At 43.4% G+C, this 18712-nt stretch overlaps 1 protein-coding gene across 1 annotated transcript in view; it reads right to left on the reverse strand.

Annotated features, from left to right (window-relative positions):
• Positions 1-12194: 12194 nt before the first annotated feature.
• NUP155 (nucleoporin 155) overlaps positions 12195-18712 on the reverse strand; it is a 75327-nt gene continuing 68809 nt past the window's right edge. Inside the window, exons 33-35 of the mRNA XM_082248148.1 lie at positions 15642-15778; positions 14476-14582; positions 12195-12855 (exon numbers count right to left, since the gene is read on the reverse strand). Coding sequence (XP_082104274.1) covers positions 12714-12855; positions 14476-14582; positions 15642-15778 — 386 coding nt within the window. The 3' untranslated portion in view covers positions 12195-12713. The remainder of the gene's footprint in view (positions 12856-14475; positions 14583-15641; positions 15779-18712) is intronic.

Below are 18712 nucleotides of genomic sequence, written 5' to 3' on the forward strand. Positions count from 1 at the left end.
TCTCCCTCATCCGTACGTTATACAATGACCCAGTTGCGAGACTGTCTATCAAGGGTTACGGATCCCCTTTCCTGAACATCAGAAGGGGTACTAGACAGGGGTATCCCCGCTCCTATTTATATTAGCCCTGGAACCATTGGCCATTAAACTGCGTTCAAATCCGAATATTAGGGGCATACAGTGTGGGGGTGTGGAGCATAAGTGCGCCCTGTTTGCGGACGACATCCTGATGTACATCTCAGCCCCACTCATTTCTATCCCCAATCTGCTTAGGGACATGGGGGAGTTTGCGTCCATCTCTTGTCTCCGAATTAACCCCTCCAAGTCCCAGGCTCTAAATTTAACACTAGACAACACTACCCTGTCTGCCCTCAGAGACAATTTTCCGTTCGCTTGGCAGGAGAGGTCGCTGCCATACCTTGGGATCCATCTCACGGCATCTATAGCTACTCTTTACACATGTAACTACCCACCTTTATACAAAAAATTACGGGAAGACCTTGCTACTTGGTCAGCTAGTCCCCCGTCGTGGTTCGGTAGGTTGAATTCGGTAAAAATGAACATATTGCCTAGACTGTTGTACCTGTTCCGCCTGTTACCCATAATGCTTAATATGTCTGATCTTAGAGAATTTCAGGGGACGGTTATCAGATTTATTTGGGGGGACAAGAGGCCCAGGGTAAACATATGAACTCTTTTTACCCCAAAACTTAGAGGGGGACTAGGGGTCCCGGATCTGGGTAAATATTATTACGCAGCCCAATTGGCTCATTTAGTTCGCTTCCACTCCCAGGACCCTCTCCCAATCTGGATGCAATTGGAAGCGGCCCACTTGGGGGTTCCAGTCCACCATGCGCTGTGGTTGCGGGCCAGGGACAGGCCGGGAGTACTCTGTCCTGCCCTGTCTCTCTCCCTGGGGGTTTGGGATAGGCTGTCGGGCAGACACTCATTTAAGTCCCTCCATGCTCCGCTGGCACCCCTGCTGGGCAATCCTTTGTTCCCACCGGGTCTGACCCCTGTGGCATTTGCCTGGTGGATGAACAAGGGGCTTCTCAGGTTAGCAGATTTATGCGACCACCGGGGACTGCTTACCAAGTCCCAACTACAAGAGAAATATTCCCTCCCTGAGGGAGAGAATTTTCGCTACGCCCAGATCTCCCATTTCGCAGCCTCCCTCAGGCTCAAGAGCGACCTCACTACCTCCACACCGATGGAGTACCTTTGCCGCACGCTAGATAAAAAAAGCTATATATCAACGATCTATAATATACTTCATGGAGATTATACTAAATTGTCATATATGCTACGCTGGGAGGAGGATTTGGGTGAGACTTTGGACCGGGCGGAATGGAACTCTTTAGCACAGTTTAATTCTAGATCCATACTTAATACTTCCTTGATAGAAGCAAACTTCAAGGTATTTTTGCGTTGGAACATGGTCCCGGTCAGACTGGCGGCGGCGGTGCGCACCGCATCCCCCAACTGTTTCCGGGGATGCGGTCAGGCGGGCACGGTGCTCCATACATGGTGGACCTGTTCGAAGGTTAGACGCTTTTGGATCCGGGTCTATAATTTTGTCTACTCCTTGACACAGGTTAACCTGGTAAAGGATCCCCAAAATTCCCTCTTGGGTAAACCAGTGGAGGGGTCATCTAAACCCGCCAAACGCCTTATAGCCTTTGTGTTCACGGCCGCCAAAATAGCTATAGCCCGCTCTTGGCGAACCCCTGTGGTGCCGTTCAAGCTTCTAAAAGCCAAACTGACCTGGATCATGATAAACGAACGGATGGTGGCGCTATTGAATGATAAGATGCGTATGTTTGACAAAACATGGGACCCCTGGATAAGGTATCTGGCAGGCCCCCCCTTAGGGGAGGTCGGGCGCCCTGGTCGCCTTGGACAAAATGTTTGGGGAATCTGCCCCATTGGGGTGAGCGGGACCTGGGTGTCGACCCTTTCTCTTCTCACCGGCCGCTGATGTTTCTTTCCTTTTCCCCCCCATCCCACTCCTGCTACCTTCCTCTGATTCTTCCTACTTTTTCCCCCAGTCTTGTCCTTTTCTCTCCATTTCTTCTTCTTCTCTTTCTTTTCTTCTGTTTCTCTCTGACAGTGCACGGATAGCGAGGTGCTGCCCCCTCTAGTAGTGGGCTTAGTACTGGGGTCGGGGGTTGGGGGCCGACTCCTCCCAAGAGCGCAGTGTGTTCCCGTAGGGGCGCCGGGGGGGGGGGGGGTTGGGCCCGGACCATCTGACCTTTAGTGTCATAAAGCGGGGGCAATGTCTCCATGTTTTCACCTCATCTGACAGATGCCTAGCCAACCTCTACTGTTCATATCTCTAGTTTTTACTGATTTCTAATTTTTGATATTGCACTTATCTGAATAGGTCAAATTAGGTCACAACACATCATATTCTGATTGGCCAAATACAAAGTCATACAAAGTTGTCTCGCGTAAAATAATTCACAAGTCGTGCTGAAGTCACGCTAAGTCGTGCTAAGTCGCGCCGAAGTCGAGCTAAGTCGCGCCGAAGTCGCGCTAGAAGTCGCCCCTTATGAGGCGACTTTAGTGGTCGCGGCAGTGTGAACCGGCTCTAACAGTGTAAATTTGCTGTCCCCTCAAAATAACTCAACACACAGCCTTTAATGTCTAAACCACTGGCAACAAAAGTGAGTACACCCCTAAGTTAAAATGTCCTAATTGGGCCCAAAGTGTCAATATTTTGTGTGGCCACCATTATTTTCCAGCACTGTTTTAACCCTCTTGGGCATGGAGTTCACCAGAGCATCACAGGCTGCCACTGGAGTCCTCTTCCACTCTATGACACAATCTCGGAGCTGGTGGATGTTAGAGACCTTGCGCTCCTCCACCTTCTGTTTGAGGATGCACCAAAGATGCTCAATAGGGTTGAGATCTGGAGACATGCTTGGCCAGTCCATGAGCTTTACCCTCAGCTTCTTTGGTCGTCTTGGAGGTGTGTTTGAGGTCGTTATCATGTTGGAATACTGCCCTTCGGCCCAGTCTCTGAAGAGAGGGGATCATGCTCTGCTTCAGTATGTCACAGTACATGTTGGCATTCATGGTTCCCGCATTTAACTGTAGCTTCCCAGTGCCAGCAGCACTCATGCTGCCCCAGACCATGAGACTCCCAACACCATGCTTGACTGTAGGCAAGACACACTTGTCTTTGTACTCCTCACTTGGTTGCCACCACACACGCTTGACACCATCTGAACCAAAGAAGGTTATCTTGGTCTCATCAGACCACAGGACATGGTTCCAGTAATCCATGTCCTTAGTCTGCTTGTCTTCAGCAAACTGTTTGCGGGCTTTCATCTTTAGAAGAGGCATCCTTCTGGGACGACAGCAATATAGACCAATTTGCAGTGTGCGATGTACGGTCTGAGAACTGACAGGCTGACCATCCACCCCATCAAGTTCTGCAGCAATGCTGGCAGCACTTATACATTTATTTACCAAAGATAACCTCTGGATATGACGCAGAGCACTTCTTTGGTCAACCATGGTAAGGCCTGTTCTGAGTGGAACCTGTCCTGTTAAACCACTGTATGGTCTTGGCCACCTAGCTGCAGCTCAGTTTCAGGGTCTTGGCAATCTTCTTATAGCCTAGGCCATCTTTATGTTGAGCAACAATTCTTTTTTTCAGATCCTCAGAGTTATTTTCCATGAGGTGCCATGGTGAACTTCCAGTGACCAGTATGATAGAGTGAGAGCGATAACTCCAAATTTAACACACCTGTTCCCCATTCACACGTGAGACCTTGTAACACTAACGGGTCACATGACACCAGGGGGTGGGGGAAATGGCTAATGGGGCCCAATTCGGATATTGTTACTTAGGGGTGTACTCACTTTTGTTGCCAGTGGTTTAGACATTAAAGGCTGTGTTGAGTTATTTTGAGGGGACAGCAAATTTACACTGTAATACAAGCTGTACACTCACGACTTTACATTGTAGCACAGTGTCATTTCTTCAGTGTTGTCACATGAAAAGATATAACAAAATATTTACAAAAATGTGAGGGGTGTACTCACTTTTGAGAGATACTGTATATGGGTTAAATAATATATTGGCGTTTCCTCCTTCGGTGAGCTGATGTAAGTGTCCCCTTCAGATCATTTAGCTCAGCATTGTGAGGAGGATCACATGTGAACATCCGGTTATGATGGATAACTCTGCTCTGCTGTTTGGAGGCGCATGAGTTAAGTGGAATTAGTGGAGGTGCATATAAACAGGAACCTGTGCCGCACGCCCATGCCCTCGGTAGAAGTCGTGATGACAAAACGCATCAGGGCATGAGCATGCGGTTCCCTAGGAGACGGCGATGCTGAATACGCTTTCAGGAACTCACTTCAGGATTATCGGCTGGACGCAGCACGGATGCGGTGAGAGCGTTACAGTGTGCTCTTTATCAGATGGGATTGTACATCATGAGAGGGTGATATAGGTCAATATCTTTTATGGCGATTCTAATTAAGATTGAATGTAAGCACAATTGAAGAGGGGAGAGGGGCTTTTGCAGTGTTACTATTATATCAATAAACTTTTAAAATGGTATCACGCTATTGATCCCCCTTCTCTTTTTCTCTCATAACTCTGGCTTTTGTATCCATATGGTGATCTCTGGAGGTACATACTAAGGTGTATAGGTACACCAGGAGAGGAGAACCTTGGAGAGGTGAGTGCCTGGTGAGTGCCCAATACCTTAGAGGGGCAACACGCACGGTGTGGTGGTGGAGCACATTATCCATTTTTACAGGAATTTAAACACCTGGATGAGCATCGACTGCATGGACTATAAGAACTATCTATTAATGTTTATTAATTATATTTAGACTCCTCATTGCAGCTAAATGAGGACAGCGTATTAAGGAGACACATCAGCGCTGCTAATGTTTTTACCCAAATGTACCTAGATGAACATTGGGTTTAGTGACAATTTTTATATTCTTATATGGGTATCGCCTAGCAAATCGCTTAGGGACCGCTTAGGGCCCATGTCCACCCCAAAATCCTCCAGGGGGAGAGGGGGGATACCTACTCACCATACCAGGAACCAGACAGGCACTGCTCCAGACAGAACCCCTCGCTATAAAAATGGGGGGGGGGCTGTCTGCCAGGAGGAACGCTGCTACTCGGGCTGAGACCCAGTCATATGCGACCTCGCGAGGCATATAACTCATAGGCCAGCCCACGTCCAGTGGGGCTATGTCACGGCTGACCTAGTACAGAGCTGAGGTCTGCACACGCTCACTGGCCAGACTAGGGTGACTGAATCTATATTATCCAGCCCGTTACCCAGTCCGACAGCTGATTGTAGATCTCACAGGACAAAAACAGGAGAAAAATTTCTATCTAAAAAGAAAAAATTGCCAGGACCAGAGATCCCAGCAAGGAACTAAGTCCTTACTCCTGACTAGGTGGGAAATAAACTGAGTACCTATAGCAGAAAGAGGGAGTATACCCCCTGGGACTGCCCATAGGTGTAGCCAGACTTTTATTTTTCTGCCTAGTGTCCTACTCCTGTAGGGGGCAGTAAAACCCAATGGTTAAGAAAATCAGGAGCTGTGTCAGTCAATGAACGAAAGAGAAATTTCTTTTTTTTATTATCTATACAAATATGTTTTGCCTTTCATTTCTATTTTAAACTCAATGGTTTGTTTCAAAGTGATCATTTACAATAACTTCAAAGGGTATATATTTGTATTGAACTAAATTCAGGTTTATATAGCTTTATGGGACTGTGGTGTCAGGGAAGAGAAGGGAGTGAACTGACTTGAATCTGATCAATCCTCTGCCCTTCTCCTGCTTGTATCCATACAGCGCAATCTAGGCAAAGTTTTTTTTTATCCTGTGTTAGACCCCGTTCTTATTGAAGCGCTTTGTCATATGACTTGACAGGTCATGACAAGTCGCAGCCAATTGCTGGCAATGGCACTGTACAAATTGGTGCGATGTCGACTTTGAGGCACCGCACATATTTGTGAAAGTAGTTTCTACACTATTTTTGCGGATTTCGGGTGCGACTTCAATAGACATCTGTGCATGAACCTGCACAGATGTCTTTCAAGTTGCACCCACACGCAGCTTTAAAATCATGCGATTTCAGATGAAATCGCACTATTTCGAAGCCGCATTAATGTGAACAAGGGCTAAGTGTTTAAATTCTAATGCAATCAGTTATCGCTTTTTGACTGTTTCCAATTTCAGGGTTATTGACTGGTTCTAAGTAGCCTGGGAGGGGGGTCATATGATGGTTCCTAGCGGAGAGTTTGGGGGCATAGGTCTACCAGAGTAAATGATCACATTCTAGATATGTAGAGTGTTGTATAATTGGGTTATCAATTCCTATACGTACCCAAGGGGGAATCACCAGCACTGCCTGCATTGGAATGGAGATCATATCAAAGGTCCCCATTGTGACCCATAACCGGGGTCTGCAGTGTTATGATAGGCTGTATATTGTGCAATCTGAGCAGCAGAATAGTAATTAGCCATGTGTGGACAGCCAATCGTCCACAATGTTTGGATTTAAAGAGTTTATGTTGAATAATTCGGGTCTATTAGTTCCCCAGATAAAGGAGAGGATTGTTTCTGTAAAATACTCAAAAGATGTATTTATTAGAGTTAAAGGTAATAGATAAGAGATATTTCAATTCTTGGAGTTTACATATACTGTATACTTTTAATACTGTAAACCCCCCAGTTTATACACACTTCCAGCAGCTGTTTTAATCACTTACTGAATGTGCAGCTTCTTTATCTTTTAATCCTTGCCTCTGTTCCAGTTTAGGCTGGTGTCATGATCACTGGCCCAGGTTTCCACTTTCATGGTGACTCCTTTCTCTTGCAGTTATCTGTGGAGCCACTTTTGCATGCTGGGACTAGACATGTGTCTCCCTACATCGTGAGCATCAATAGAAACACACAGCCCAATAGCCCATGATGGCAAGGCACTCATCTGAGTATATCTTCAAACTAAAGCCCCGTACACACGTACCGATGGTCGGCTTACAAATGTTCCTCTTTTCTCCCCGGGATGTCGGTGTCTGCTGAAAAGTGCAAAGACAGCACAAGGACAGCACAAGAATTTTGTCCGCCGACTGCAGAAGTGATGTCATGTAATGGTTAACTTTCCCTGTGTTTTCTATTTTCTGAGCATGCCCAGTCTTGCAAATCTGCGGTCTGTCGGCCGAATTGTGTACTGACAGGCGAACAATCGTCCGTTCTGGTGTCGGCATACAAATATTTTCATGTTTGCACGAAAGACTTTTGTCCGCGGATTGTGCGCAGACATCTGTCGGAGGCACCATACTAACACGCGTACAATCGGCAGATCCTTCGTCCACCGACGTTTGTATGCCGACGATCGGTACGTGTGTACGGGCCTTAAAGCACCGTACACACGTACCGATCGTCGGCCGTCTTTTGTCCAGGGCTGTCCTGTCCGCTGAAAAGTGCAAAAGACTGCACACGAATTTTGTCAGCCAACAACAGCCGACTGCAGAAGTGATGTCATGTGATGGTTAACTTTCCGTGTGTTTTTTCTTCTCTGAGCATGCCCAGTCTTGCAAATCTGCTGATTGTCAGCCGAAATCTGTACTGACTGACGCACAATCGGCCGTTCTGTTGTCGGCGTACAAAAATTTTAATGCCTGCACGACAGATTCTGTTCGGCCGAAAATGCACTGTCGGAAGCTTCATACTAACAAGCCTACAATCGGCCGATCGGTCGGCAGCCGACAATCGGTACGTGTGCATGGGGCTTTACACACTCATGGGACCTGACGGGATGGGCCTGACGGTTAACTCTTTCCTGCAAAGACCAGAAGTTCAGGGAAACAGCACAAAAAAGCAGGAGTCAGCAGTATGGCAACTTCAAGTGCTGACATAAGATTTTTACCAATATACCAGTAGCTTAGTGGGGTTTATTTTATTGTGCTCAATGTGCCAAAGAATATGTAAACCCAAAATGTCATATTCCTGATATGTACCAGCTGTACCATGTACTTGGATGAAAAAGTATTCTGTTCTCTTTGTATTGCTTCCTTTGTGTGAAATCTCTGGTGTTCCTGCCAGTCACTCTGCTTTCCTATAAAAAAAAATGACCACACTAGGCATGAGAGAGCACATCATGGTCAGTTCTCTAGCTGTGCTGAGAACTCAACCTGCTCTCCTCCAATGATGAGAATTAACATAAGCCATCCCCCACCACAGCCATTCACTGGAAAGACAAATTTGCTGCTGTTTCTCCTTCCCCAGCTCTCTGAGCTCCTTATGCAGCGGAGGACAGAGAGTAAGTGATCACTTATTAAAGGAAAAAAAGCATGTATAATGTTTTTGAATATATATATATATATATATATATATATATATATACAGTGCATCATACTCATGAAAAGCACCCATGTCCCAAAATGACTGCATGGACAAAAACGTTCAAACTTGTAATGTCTATGGTGGTACTATGAAAGTCCATATTGCCCCAATTATATTTTTGTCTATTTTAAACTGAATTGGTTATTTTACAAGGTGAGGGTTTATCTATAATTTAAGCTGGGGAAAAAAAAAAAAGAAGAGGAAGGAAAAGGAAAAAAGAATAGGGGGGGGGGGAGAGAGAGAGAAAAAAAAAAAAGAAGTAGCGGGGTTAAACCACTTACCGACCAGCCACCTCACTTTTACTGCAGCAGGTCAGCTCTATTACGTGAAACGGCATACCTGTACATCCTATTGTGTAATAACCAGTGGGGGAGCCAATCAGCGGGTCCGGCGGCCGCGATGTCTGCCAGCCGGCCACGATTGATCCCCATAGACACAGAATGCCCATCTGCCTATGTAAACAAGGCAGACCACCTGTCAGGTATGAACAGATCTCTATGGTAATCTAGTAAGTAAGCAAACTCCCCCTAGGGACACATTTAACCCTTTGATCGCCCCTGGTGTAAACCCCTTCCCTGCCAGTGTCATTATTACAGTAACAGTGCAGATTTTTAGTACTGTAGCAATGTCACTAGTCCCTTCAAAAATGTCAGTTTGGTGTCTGATCTGTCCGCCACAATCCGGCTAAAAAAAACGCTGATTGTCACTATTACTAGTAAAAAAAATAAAAATTACAAATATATCCCCTAGTTTGCAGACAAGATAACTTTTGCGCAAACCAAACAATAATCACTTCTTGGGATTTTTTTATTTACCAAAAATACAGTATGTGTAGAATACATATTGGCCTAAAATGATGAAAAAAAATTTGATTTTTTTGGCTGTGTTTTATAGCAGAAAGTAAAAAAAACTGGAATTTTGACTTACTGTAAAATCCTTTTCTCTTAAGCTCATTGACAGACGCAGGACTCATATCTTGATATTTGTAGGGTTATACTGCCCCCTACAGGAGTAGGACACTAGGCAGAAAAAAAGTTCTGGCTGCGCCTATGGGCAGTCCCAGGGGGTATACACTTCTCACTTTCTGCAAAGCCTGTGTGCCGATTTGCTTGAACACAGTGTATTGTTAAGAGCAAGGTCTCCCACAAGCCTGTAATTTGTGGGTGGCGGTATCTTAGAGATTCGTGTGTTATATTCAATTTCATCAGCTGCTACCTAGTGTCTGAAATAGAGAAACCTTTTGGCTCTCATTATAATGTACCCGCATGCTGGGCCCTGGAAGGTGATACCTCTCCCTTCAAGTGTGCCTCCAGGCTGCTCCTCTCCAGACTACGTCTATTCAGCTCCCCTGTAACTTCAGAGTTACCCCTTTAAGGAAGGAGTGTTGCCACTCAAGCAGAAGCAGGCAACAGTGGTCTAAGTTATCAATGTCAGGTCCCTTAGGTCAAACACTGCAAGACCCCCCCCCCCCCCCCCCCAAACACAATCAATTACAGGCTCATAAACTGGCAAGGCCCCTAGGGCTGTTGCCCTTGCACTTATGACCTGCCATACTAGAGTAACAAGTGAGGCACTGCCCATAAGAGATACTCACAAGCCACTGCTGGAGCAGGGCAGGTTAATGCTGTTTAGAACCAGGTCACTGTAAGGCAGCAGGAAGTCCAGGCATGCATTTAGAAGATTGCTGAAAATGGTGTGCACAAGCGCAGTGATCCACAAAGGAACTCGTGCAGGAGCAATAGAGCTGAAGAACACCAGGTTAAAATATGGCACGCTTCTCACTCCACTGACTCCCTATACACAAGTGTAACAGCCTGACTTACCGCAGATGATGTGTCCTTGAAGCCCCGTGGTTCCAATACAAACTCTGGGAATAGAGAAGCAGAATTTAAGGAATATCCTGCTTCAGTCTTCAGTGTCTTTTTGGTGGGAACACTCCCAAAGGAATCTTTGGGGACAGGAGTCGACCAGACAAGTTCATTGTGGCCCTGGACCTGTAAAATGCTCAGCTGCTGATTCATAAGTAGCACACAGATGATTAGAGGTAAGAGAGTGCCTTTAGCAAAGCAGATTGTTCTGGCTTATTCTGAACGGGGTCTGGGTAGGGCTTCTGTAGCAATGCAGATAAGCTGATTCGGAAAGCTGCAAATTGGGCCCCCTCTGGCTTTGCAGCAATTGAAGAAACTTGCTAGAAGGAAGGAAAAAAAAAAAACAAAAAAAAACATGTTTTGCTTTTCTTAGGAGAGAAGAGGTCCATTCTCACAAGACGCAAAAAAAAACTAAAAACTAAAAAAAAAAAAAAAAAGGTATGATTGGCAGGGGTTTAACTCGGCTTTCATTAAAGCTTTTGGGTTTCACACTGCTGGTCTGCAGTGTACCCATGGCTTTAATGCAGCAACCCTGCAGTCTCCTATTGAATTTCTATTAGACTGAGCGCTTTTGGTGCCTTTTTCTGAAAGTGCATCATTGGCACAGCATGCAGAACTTTTGGGGTGCTTTTAGAAAATGCACCAAAAATGCATGATAAAATATATATATGTCTATGGGAACTGGGATTTAAAGTAATACTAAAAAGTCTTTTTTTTTTTAGTTAAATATAACAAATATGTTATACAGTATTTACCTGCCCTGTGTAGAGATTTTGCACAAAGCAGCCCAGATCCTCCTCTTCTTGGGTCCCTCTTCGGGGCTCCTGTCCCCTCCCACCTCTTGAGTGCCCCCACAGCAAGCAGCTTGCTATGGGGGCACCCAAGCCATGTTAAATCTCCCTTTGTCCATTCAGACATGGAGCTGTGGCCTGACCTGCCACTTTCTCTCCTCACTGGCTGACTGACTTTGATTGACAGCAGCGGGAGCCAATGGCGCCGTACTGCTGTTTCAGCCAATGAGGGGAGTCCCGGGCAGCAAAGACACAGAAAGCTTTTTATCCTAATGCATATAAATGCATTAAGATAAAAACCTTCTGACTTTACACCCACTTTAAGTGCACGAAAACCATAGGTACGATGGACTGCACTTTGGCCGCAGCATTGTAAAATGGCTTTTATACTAGTTAAAGTGTAGGTACTTACATTTATGATGTATTAAAGCGATATTGAAGCTTATTTTTTATTTTTTTTTTAACATGTTATGTTATACTTGCCTGCTCTGTGTAATGGCTTTGCACAGAGCAGCCCAGATCCTCTTCTTGGGTCCCACACTGGTGCTCCTGGCTCCTCCCTCCTGCCGAGCGCACCCACAACAAGCAGCTTGCTGGGGGGCACGCAAGCAGGCAAGCTCCCGACCCACGACTCCATGTGTCTATTCACACATGGAGCCACGGCTTGACCGCACCCCCTCCATCTCATCGGCTCACTGGCTGTGACTAAGAGCAGCTGGAGCCAATGGCTTCCTCTGCTGCCAAAAGTCAATCAGGCGTGCAAGGCTCTCGTGAACATTGCTGGATTGAGAGGGGGCTCAGGTAAGCAATGTTGGTTTTTTTTTCCCTTTATGCATAGAATGCATGAAGGTAAAAAAAAACTTGTGCCTTTACAACTACTTCAATGAACATAGTATTGCAATAATTTCAGTCTTTTATACTGTATCTGCTTGAAGTTCAGCTTAAATTAGATAGAAGTAGAAAATAGTAAAGCAGAAGAGAGACAGAACAGAAAAGAGAAGAAATAGCAGAAGGAAAGCAAACAAAAGGGGAAAATGACTGATAGATTTACGTACATGAAACCGGTATATTTTCTAAACACTTGAATAAAAGTGAATCCAACAGTTATAACAAAGTTTAGTAAAATTTTTTGTACAATTGTCAAAATTATCAGCAGGATTCCAAATGAACAGGGCCATACTTTGATCCGAGACAGTTTGAAGATTTTATATGTGCACAATTCTGAAATATGACAATGCATCTTTTCACCAGTGTCTGGGGTACATCTGGTGCTTTGGTTTGTACAAATGATGAAAACAGTTATTGGTGTAATGAAAAAAAAAATATGTTGGTAGTGCTCCTGCCTAATGTACAACTGTTGGTAAATAGCACCAAGGCCAAACATGCAGATTTTTTTTTCCATCACGGCTTCATATTTGCTGAATGAAAGAGCATGTATTCCAAGGACATACAAACCCCACTCTGTACTGTGCTACACCAGCTGGGGTTAGCATGGAGATAGACATTTGATAAACATTAGAGGCACACACAATTCTGTCCAAAGGAGGGGTGCTGGAGACAGCTGCAGTTGAATCCCTTTCAAGTGCTTATTGGCTTCCCACAGACTGCTGTTCAGTTCATAGTTGCTGGATGGGAGAGATCTAGTTAAAACCTTTCTCAAGAACCTAATCTTTCTAGTTTAGCTTGTAATGATTTGAAGTTCCCAATTCGTGTCTGTACTGCAGGGGTCGGGTCCATGGACTGGAGCTCAACTAGATAACAAGCAATGGCATCCAGGCAAACTGTGTTAAACCGCCGTCTAAAGAAGAGACAAAATACATTGTGTTACGGAACAAATCAATGCGTTAATAAAATGTACTTTGGTCTAACATCTTTTCACCTGCAACCTGTATATCAGCATCTGACTGAACCCTGATCGTCAATGGTGACAAGGGCATTCAGGGACAGCCAGGCTGGAAAAGCCATTAACCCCCACATATTTTCACTTGGTGGGTCCCATATAGAAGACATTCAAGTATGTGTGGCTGCTGGCTATCAATATAAGTGACACTGACAACTCTGACCCTCCACTGAGAATTTGGAATGTTTTTAACTGAAAAGGTTTTTTTTTTAATTTTTTTTACATAAAGTTAAAGGTTCACGTAACTGGCATTTAGCTTGTAGATGCCATTCTTCATCTGTTTATTACTGCAATTGTGAGATACAATTACAGTATAATTAAAAAAAAAAAAAAAAAAAAAACCAGGGTATTAAAAACCGTAACAAATAAATGTAATATACATACACAAGGGTCCTATACTACTTCGGGGCGACCTGGAGGCGACTTGCATTGACATTCATTTTATGAAGTCCGTGCAAGTCGCGCTGCACGCGACTTCACAGGTTGCCCCCTAAGTCTCAGCGACCTAGTGTGAACCGGAACTAATAATTAGAGGAAACAAGTGGAGTGGCTGCAGCAGAGGGATCCCAGCTCTGGGCATTCTTAGTGTTTTTTGACCTTCTGTAACAAAGGGTCCAGACAACTCTGGTGATATTACACCTATTATATGGTGAAGATAAAAGCACATCTCCACATTTGAAGCACTATATTGGTGTTGGGAAGGGTCACACTGGACTTTATTTATTCATTAATTTGTTTATGTTATCACTATGTTCATTATCTTTAGGTTTGTTTGCTGATGGGACTATATTCATGCTAACAACCCATCTTATGCATCATCGCTCATTTACTAAAGTGGTTTGTAACCACGGTGATATATAAATGATATGTGAGCGCCATCCTTTATGTTTGTTTTTAACATGGGTTTGTGTCTTGGCACCTTAAAAATCCCTGAACATTGTTTTAACCATGTATTTGCATATGGGATGTGGTGCCCTTGTGTTCCATGTTCACCGGTGGTTATCCTACATATTTATTTCAGCTACTTATATAGCGCTGTCAATTTAGGCAGCGCTTTACATACGTACACATACATACATACATACATATATATATATGCATGTTGTACATTCACATCAGTCCCTGCCCTCAAGGAGCTTACAATCTAAGGTCCCTAAATCACATTCTTATATACACATAGTAAGACCAATTTATACAGGATCTAATTAACCTACCAGCATGTCTTTGACATATTAAGTCAGTTATAGTCAAGTTACCGAAGCATGCAGATACTGCTGAATGGCCATGTAGGCATCAATGACTGTGTGTCATGATAGGATAAAGTGATCTGACACAAAGCATAATAAGCACTTGGCAAGAATGAAAAGAATCTTGCATATCACAAATTGCATCAGTGTATTCCAGATTGGAAGACCTTTTTGACAGCGAACTATCATTGACACATACTACCATGGCCATAACTAAAACCGTAGCCACAATCTACCTACAGTGAATTTTTCAAGAAGGTATTATCCTCACCTTTCATAGTTTGGCACTTTGCTGGGGTCTTGTACATATCCAGACAGCAGGATGTGAATACAGTCTAAGAGGTGTAACGGCTTCTTAATTCTATTCCAGAATGGGTCCTAAAAGGAGTATAGACTTCTCATAATACCATACAATACCACACATACAGAGATCTCATTAGCACAAGAAGCAATGCAATGTTTTGCTCCTGACATTTATAAAACTTACAAAATTAATTTCTTTCAGCATGCAATTCAACTGAAGGAGGTCCTTAAGAGTGCTGAATCTAAACCAGCAAGCGAGAACACATACTGCTAAAACATACTAAAACTGAAGAAGTGGCTTGGATAAGCTGTGAAAGTTGTAACATTGCAAAACAAGTCCAGTTGATTTTGACTAACTACTACTGCTAGCTGTTCCTGCCAAAGAGCAACGTGAATTTTCTTTCCTCGTTTGCTCAGCTTGAGAGGTGGAAACCCCCCCCCCCGCTGCCACCTTTCCCCCCCCCCCCCCCAACAGGGATTTACCCTAAAAGTGAGGTCTGGACAGGGACATCACCATCACCCCCTTTTATCTAATCAACCAGGCAATGAATAGAAAAACAAAAAACACAACAAATCTATAAAGCCCCCAATACTCCTTATATTTGCGGTCATGTGACACTAGGTTAGGAGTCATCTTCACCCTTCTGAACTACAGGAGTGTGATCGTCTTCAGGTGTCCACATCATTATGCAAAAGAAATGACTATCAAATATGGAGACAATCCATAAATAAAAAATATTTATTTATGGATTGTCTCCATATTTGATAGTCATTTCTTTTGCACGGTTGCGCTATTCTTTTTTAATATACATGTTGCTTGGTCCATAGCTGCACCGGCTTTAGATATACATGTTCAGGGTTTGCTCCCCCAATTTTTTGCTTGTCCACATCATTGCCTTGGGACATGGATACCTTTCATGTCACCAGGTAGATGGCCAAAGACTAACGGCAGCATTGTGAACTTACAATGAGGTGTGGCCACAAGACTGGTTAGCAGCAGGTCAGGAGTGCAATGATGAATCACTCATCTTTTGGAAAAGGTGCTAGTGAGGGGCTTTAAAGCTTCCACTGTCGCCTGGTGATGGGCTTTAAGATACACATTCAATACCCCTTACCATACACCTAAACACTTACCCTTGCTTTAAACAGTTGGTTATAAACTTCAAGTAACCTGGGGATGGTCACATCAATTTCCTGCATTGTTTGAGTTACATAGCCCACATCCCAGTGCAATGTACATACTTGTTGTTCCAGGTATTGAACCAAAAATTCTTCAAAGAAAACAAAAACAAAAAGGGTATAAATAAGCACAAAATCAAAAACAGACAAAACCAAAATACTATTATATATATATATATATATATATATAAGCTTTAAGTTAGAACACTAGGCAAACCGCTACTGTAAAAATAATACACAGATGAAATGCACATATATTAAACATGTTTTACTTGCCAACAGATTTAGACTTCTGTCCATCCAGACCTGAGATTTAAAAAGTGGCTTGATTTTTCTATGTTACAGTTACATAGACAGGGAGCACAGCAGCAGTTCTCCCTCTTACTGCAAAATTCTGATAGAAGAAAATGATTGGCACCTACTGCTTCCATTCTGTGTGTTACCGTGTAGGGGATTAGGAGAGTGATACCAGGTCAAATGCAGAGATTTTTAAAAGCTGCATTTAAAAAGAGGATTTTAGTACTCAAAGTAAAAAAGGAGTTTTCTAATCCTTGAAAAATACTTTGCGTGGAGTGTTAAATCTTGGGGTTATACTGCAGCTTACAGGAGGAATCGTTACTGGCAAACAAAAAACTATCCAGACCAGGGTAACCCCCTAATACTACTAGAATACCTCTAGGTTTTGTAGCAAAGCAGTGGTCATAAACACAGAGGGGGGTGTCCCTCAAAGAACTGAAAGAAAGGTTTTTTACGGTGCGCACAAAAGTCCTATTTTATTTCTTGTTGGTTTAGGGACACCGGAAGTTGCAAATGCAGTCCAACTGAAGGGTGAGTAATACTACAAACAAACGAGGCAGTGGTGTTAAGCAAGTATGTGGGCTCTTATACCATACAGGAACTGGCCCCCCAGCTGAGAATGTAGGCATAAGCTGAAGTGGCATTCAACCCCTAATCAAATGTCCCCAAAACTTGCGGTGTCCTGTAAGCTGCAACATGAGGGTTCTACTGTGCATCCTGTGGAATCCCTGGCTGAATGGAGCTGCAGGGACCCCACAGGCTTATGACCCCGAAAACTGGTAAAATGGCACAGAAGCATTCGCAAAACATTTTTATGCCTATCAGCTTTGAACACTGCTACTGTGGTGAAGCACTGTCAACAGTCCTGTAACAATCCTGCAAACCAAGTCATAAAATAAATCTTCAGAGAGACAAAAGGGTAGCATATCATCTAAGCACACTAGCTGAAAAAACTTAGCCAAGCTGGGAGGGGTTATGCCAGGAATTCCGTTTTTTTTTTTTTGGCCAGTGTCCATTCAACTGTAGGTAGAAGCATAATTCAAGTAGTTGAGCACATCAAGTCCTCTATGATTATGAAGTTAACTTTAGTGTATTTTTACTAAACATTTGCACTTGATATACTACCGAGTCAGAATCCGAGAAAGCGAACTCTATAGAGTGGGTGCCTAACCATTTAAGGACCAAGGCTATTTCTGACATTTGTTGTTTACCATTTAAAATCAGTATTTTTTGCTAGAGAATTGCTTAGGACCCCCAAACACACATACATACACACATATATATATATTTAGCAGAGACCCTAGAAATTAAAATGGAAATAATTTCTCAATACAGCTGTCTTGAAAATGCAATTTTGTGGGATAAAATACACTTTTTTTTTAAATTCAAAAATAAGAAAACAGTAAAGTTAGCCCAATTTGTTTGTATAGGGTTAAATATGATGTTAAATTCATACCCAACATGTCATGCTTCAAAATGCCGACAAACTACGGTACTTAAAAATCTCCATAGGTGACGCTTTAAAAATGTTTACAGGTTACCAGTTTAGCATTACAGAGGCGGTCTTGTGCTAGAATTATTGCTCTCACTCTAACAATCGCAGCGATGCCTCACATTTTTGGTTTGAACACCATTTACATATGCATTTGCTTCTGTGCGAAAGCTCGAAGGGACGGGACGCTTTTAATTTTTTTTTCTTATTTTTTCACTGTCCCTTAACAAGAAATGTTTTTGATCAGTTTTATTCCTATTACAAGGAATGTAAACATCCCTTGTAATAGAAAGAAGCATGACAGGTACTCTAATGAGAGATCTGGGGTCAAAAAGACCTCAGATCTCACATTTACACTTAAAAGCAAAAAAAAAAAAAAAAAAAAAAAAAGTAATTTTACTTATGCTATAAAAAAAATTGGTCCTTTAGGGCAATAGGGCAGAAGTGACATTTGACATCGCTGTGGTTCTCTGGGGGCATAGAGTAGAGTAGAGGCCATCTTGCCCTCACTCGACTTCCTGCCCATCCGTGCACAGAATTGGATAGTTTTTCCCTGTTCCCAACAGCTCCGGTAAGTGAGGAAAACGACCAGGAAGCGGCTGGAAGGGGCTCCTCTCCCGCTGCCCATAAAAGTTATCCCGTGGCGAATCCGCTGCCGGGACCACATTTATCAGATTGTGGATCGCCAGCTGTGTAAAAAAAAATACCGGGGTTATGGCAGCTAGGTGCTACCATAACCCCAGTATTTAACGTCAAAGTACCGATGTAAATACACAGTGGGCGATCCGGAAGTGGGTAAAATGCAGCACTGCTGTGAATCACATGATCCAAAATGCTGAAATTAGGTAACTTAATTTGAAACTGGAGCAGTTTTTACATATCTGATACCAACTTCCTAAACTGCCACCTTATCGCATTTGACCATAATTATGAAAATAGTGCCTTCTCTTGTTGACTTTGGAAGGGGCAGTCAGTCTATAAGGGCTGTCATTCTGATCCTGACTTTGCTACTTATGAGTCACATACATGTCTTGTCTCTGTCATTTTGCTTTGTAAAGAGTCACATACATACTTGTTTCAGGTTAGTAAGGAAATCTGAACAGTCAACTCATGCCCTGCATGCACATTCTAGGTCTGTAACTCACTAGTTAATATCAGGAAGACGGCCTAATAGCCTTCACTTTTAAAAATCCAGTAGAGAGTGGCAGCTCCCATGTTTACCCCAACAGGTTCACTT

This window comes from Pelophylax lessonae (assembly GCF_965119305.1).
Source record: "Pelophylax lessonae genome assembly, chromosome: 1".
Classification (NCBI taxonomy): domain Eukaryota; kingdom Metazoa; phylum Chordata; class Amphibia; order Anura; family Ranidae; genus Pelophylax; species Pelophylax lessonae.